Raw genomic sequence first — 4,295 nt, 5'->3', positions numbered from 1 at the left:
CAACATGAAACCAAGAAATGAGACCTACACTTTCCCTGCCTCTCCCCACAGCCTCTCAAATGTTTGTATCCCACAGGATACGTTGCCAGTTTTAGGGTTAAACAATAAATTACAAGTAAATGTCAAAAAACACTGTGCTCTGACTGTGTCATATAAATTACATATGCATTTGATTTGGCAATGCTTTTAATCATAGCAACTTACATGATACTATAAACAGACCCTAAATATTTCCTGTTGCCCACATAATTTAAATTTTGATCTATTTTTGCTCTTATGTCAATAAGATTATTTCGCATTTCACAGTTATTGCAGATCACTTTGTCTCTATAATATGAGAGTGCATGGCTATTTAATTAAATGTATTTATTTTTAATTTATTTTAATTCATGTTAAACAGTTTTTTTTGGCTTGTGGCGCCCCCTGCGGGTGTGTATCACTTTGAAAACCTCTGGATTAGACTTCAGATCTTTTTCTCATTTTCTTCTCTGTTTTTCTTTTTTATTCCCTCTCTTGAGCTGAGATTAAACTAACAGACATACAGTAAAGTGCAGGTTGATTTGACTGAATTATCCACTGGCTGTGTCAGTGCACAGTCTGTATCTGTCGGTTTGTACGGCTGAGGGAATCTCCCTCAGTGAGTCATTAGGGACTACTAGTAGACGTAATGGGGGACTGCTTGGATGGTGTTTCAGCACTGGGTCTTTGAGAGAATCTCTCACAGTGCCTTATTTGGGAAGGAAAACTTTGGGTGAGTGTGTCCTCACACATTTACATAGTACCCATAGCTTCCCACCCGCACAGATGCCCACACAGTTTAGACCTTCAGCACATGGCAGTGCAGTTTATCACCGCTGTTTAGTTTCTTACGTTAGATTTATTCAGTGTCTGCACAGTGGCACGTACAAGTTTCTGCATCATGCCATTTTTCTACACTCGCTGACAGTGATATCACATACAGTAATATCACAGCCAATCAGAATTTGTTCTTAATAAACCTTATTCAGGGTTGTGCCATATTTAATTTTTGACAGGAATGAAAATGTAAAGGGTTCGAAGTACAGTATATTCAATGGAATGTACTGTTGTTTAACATCATACCGATTGTTCAGCTTATTAAACGTCTTTTTGAAATAAACTTTCAGTAGACAAAAACTCCATAAAACAGCTTTGAAAGTTGTCTAAATCACATGATCTAGGACCTTTACAGTGCGTTCTGTTGTAAAGACTGTAAATCTGTCCCTCACAGCCTCATTTTCATCTGTGTTAAATTCAAAATACCTGATTAAGGTCTATAGACAGCTGTGTGGAGCAAGATTTTGGGCCATTATAGGCAAGGCTACCCTCAAAACATGACAACATAGAAATCGATCGACAAAAATCTGAAAAGAAACTCTTGTTGTCATTGCATTACAACCAGTTACAACTGTAAGGTGCTTTTCACAGCGGCTGTCTCATAGTGAGAGTTCCTGTCTGTGCATATCCACATACTGAGGGAGTTTGTTCTTGTTCACCACACTTATTCGCTGATTCTCTCTTATCCCACACCCTCTGAAAACCCACATGCATATCTGTTTGCTCTCTGACTATTCAAAAGAAATGAAGGAACATATCCAAGCACAAGAGTGCTGACAGGGCCGGGACTGAGTATGCGCTCGAGTTCCATGTCACTGACTCACTTCGAGCTATTAGCGGGCCTGTTTGCCCCTGAGGTGAGAGAGAATGGTCACTATGCACGTGTGTGTGCCTGTCAGGCAGGAATCGTTAATGTCCCTGTGATCCTCTCACAGATTTGGAGAGAATTTGGTACCATTTTAGTATAGTACACATGCCATGTTTGTGCGTTTCTGTTGCTGTTTGAGCAAGACGGAAGCTCTTTGGGACACATTATTAAGGATTACATAAATACCTGAGTGGGCGAGTTTGCCTGATTTGTCAGCGCGGGTGAGTCTCCATATGTTTCCAGCATGGGTGAGCATGTGGGATATTCTAGCGTGGGCAACTGTGTCTGATTTTAGAGTGGGCGGCTGCGTATGTCCCACACGTGTGAGCGAGAATGCGCACTTGGACGTTAATGTAGCCACTTTATCTGTCTAACATGCCAACCAGATACTGGCACGCTTCCCTGGCCACTCCTGAATGATTGAGAAATCCACCTTACTTAAATAGAAGTTATATTGGCTACGTTCACACAACCAATGTTTGGGATTCACAAACATATTTACCAAGAGGTGTGGCTCTTGAATTTTCCTGTTCATACAATAGCTGACGGAGGGTGCTTGTATACTTTTCAATGAACAAATAACTGAAGTTGAGCACCTATTTGTCGCTATTCTTGCAATAGCTCTGTATAACACCTGCAACTATTGTGAATAAAGTGTGGTGGCATTGGCTAAATACTTCAGATTTTTTTTGTTCTATGCAAAAAACAAATGACTCTACTGATGGTTCCTCAAAAAGATTTACAAGCTCATGAGCAAAGGAACGATTTGAATCAATTATCTTTACTGAACTCCCTCACTGAACCCCAAATGTTTTTCTGTCATGATTCAAACTAAACGGAGAACCGTTTCAGTGTGTAATTCACCTGACTTAACATCAGCCATACAAAAGATATATTCACAACAGTTTTTTTCTGAAATGCATTCAGACATTTATAGGATATTGAACATTACCGTGTTTCCATGTCAGACTTGACACTAAACTGCAGTCTACTCAGAGTCAGGCCTCTCGGGTTGCTCTTTCAGCTCTAATTGTGACTATATCACCGCACTTGTTCAGTGATCTCATGTTTCCTGTTTTGACTCCTCCTCTTCCTCTCTGCTGTGTGTTCCAGGTGCTGAATCAGACAGAGGATCACAGGCAGCGTGTTTTGCAGGCGGCTGCCAAGACTGTCCGAGTATGGTTCATCAAGGTCCGGAAGATGAAAGCCATTTATCACACTCTGAACCTCTGCAACATTGATGTCACTCAGAAGTGTCTGATCGCTGAGATTTGGTGCCCTGTGTCCGATCTAGACTCCATTCAGTTTGCCCTGCGTCGGGGCACGGTGAGGACACACACACTGATGTAAATCTTGTGCATTCAAAAGACCACTGAAAAATAGGCGAATCAGAACATAACACCGACTGTGACGTTACAGTCGGGATCACTAATATGTACGCCCCCAACATTTGCATATACCCGCCCATGTTCTATGCCAGCCGAACCTGCACAGCCGAATCATCAGAAGTTCTGCAGGTATTGTGAAGAAACAAGCGAGGATAATAGCGAAAATGGCAGATCATGGAAATAAATGTTATGTTCCAGGCTGTGCAGGGGAAAGGCACGGAAAGCAAATAACGCGCGTTCTAATAAAATAACGCGAGCCACTAAAGGGACATGGTTAGCTGCTTGCTAGCGGTAGCCTGTTACATTACAGTACATAAGATTTCACTTACCACATAAACAGAGTAAGGAGAGATGACTGAGGATGATGGCGAATGATTTACAGATCCTGAGCACCACTGACAAGCATCTGATCTTGTAAAATGTGTGGTAAGTACTGCCGCTGTAGTTTACACAGATCACGTGCGATCGCAAATCTCGAAAGTGAAAGTAAAACGCAATCGTGCATTCGAAAGCAGTTTCAATGTCCCGCATATTAATAGCGGCTCCCTGATGTCCGCATTTTATATAGAGTATAATTACCCAACGATATAACTGCGAGAGAAAGTATTGAAATATATATTTTCCCTGTGAAATGAGCGCACTGTGAAACCGCCAATCAGAGCAGAGCTCAACACTGAGCCGCACTGTGAAACAGCCAATCAGAGCAGAGCTCAACATTGAGCCGCACTACCCTTCCAAATAAGGTAAAAACAGACCATTTAATTCTAGGGACAAATCCTAGGGTTGTAAATGGACATGTAAAACCATTTCTGGAGATTTTTTGCCCTTACCTAAGCCACATACCTTCTATGTAGATATCAGAGAACAATTTAAAATATTGTATCAATGCATTCTATGGCACCTTTAAAGGGGTCATATGATGCGATTTAAATTTTTCCTTTCTCTTTGGAGTGTTACAAGCTCTTGGTGCATAAAGAAGATCTGTAAAGTTGCAAAGACTAAAGTCTCAAATCCAAAGAGATATTCTTTATAAAAGTTAAGAGTCAGCCACACCTACCTAAAACGGCTCGTTCTAACACGCCCCCACATATCTACGTCACTATGTGGGAAGATTTGCATAACGCCGCCCAAATGTTCAAGCAAAGAAAGAAGGCGTAACTTTTATTCTCACTGTAGTATCGTTG

At 41.2% G+C, this 4,295-nt stretch overlaps 1 protein-coding gene across 1 annotated transcript in view; it reads left to right on the top strand.

The window, feature by feature from the left end:
• Positions 1-4,295, top strand: part of LOC107754956 (V-type proton ATPase 116 kDa subunit a-like) — a 33,366-nt gene that overhangs the window by 18,693 nt on the left and 10,378 nt on the right. Inside the window, exon 10 of the mRNA XM_016571610.1 lies at positions 2,837-3,049. Within this exon, the coding sequence (XP_016427096.1) occupies positions 2,837-3,049 (213 nt within the window). The remainder of the gene's footprint in view (positions 1-2,836; positions 3,050-4,295) is intronic.

Source organism: Sinocyclocheilus rhinocerous, unplaced genomic scaffold (assembly GCF_001515625.1).
Source record: "Sinocyclocheilus rhinocerous isolate Xijiao unplaced genomic scaffold, SAMN03320098_v1.1 scaffold1063, whole genome shotgun sequence".
Lineage (NCBI taxonomy): Eukaryota > Metazoa > Chordata > Actinopteri > Cypriniformes > Cyprinidae > Sinocyclocheilus > Sinocyclocheilus rhinocerous.
The sequence above is the reverse complement of the archived record's forward strand: the minus strand, read 5'-3'. Positions and strand labels throughout refer to the sequence as shown.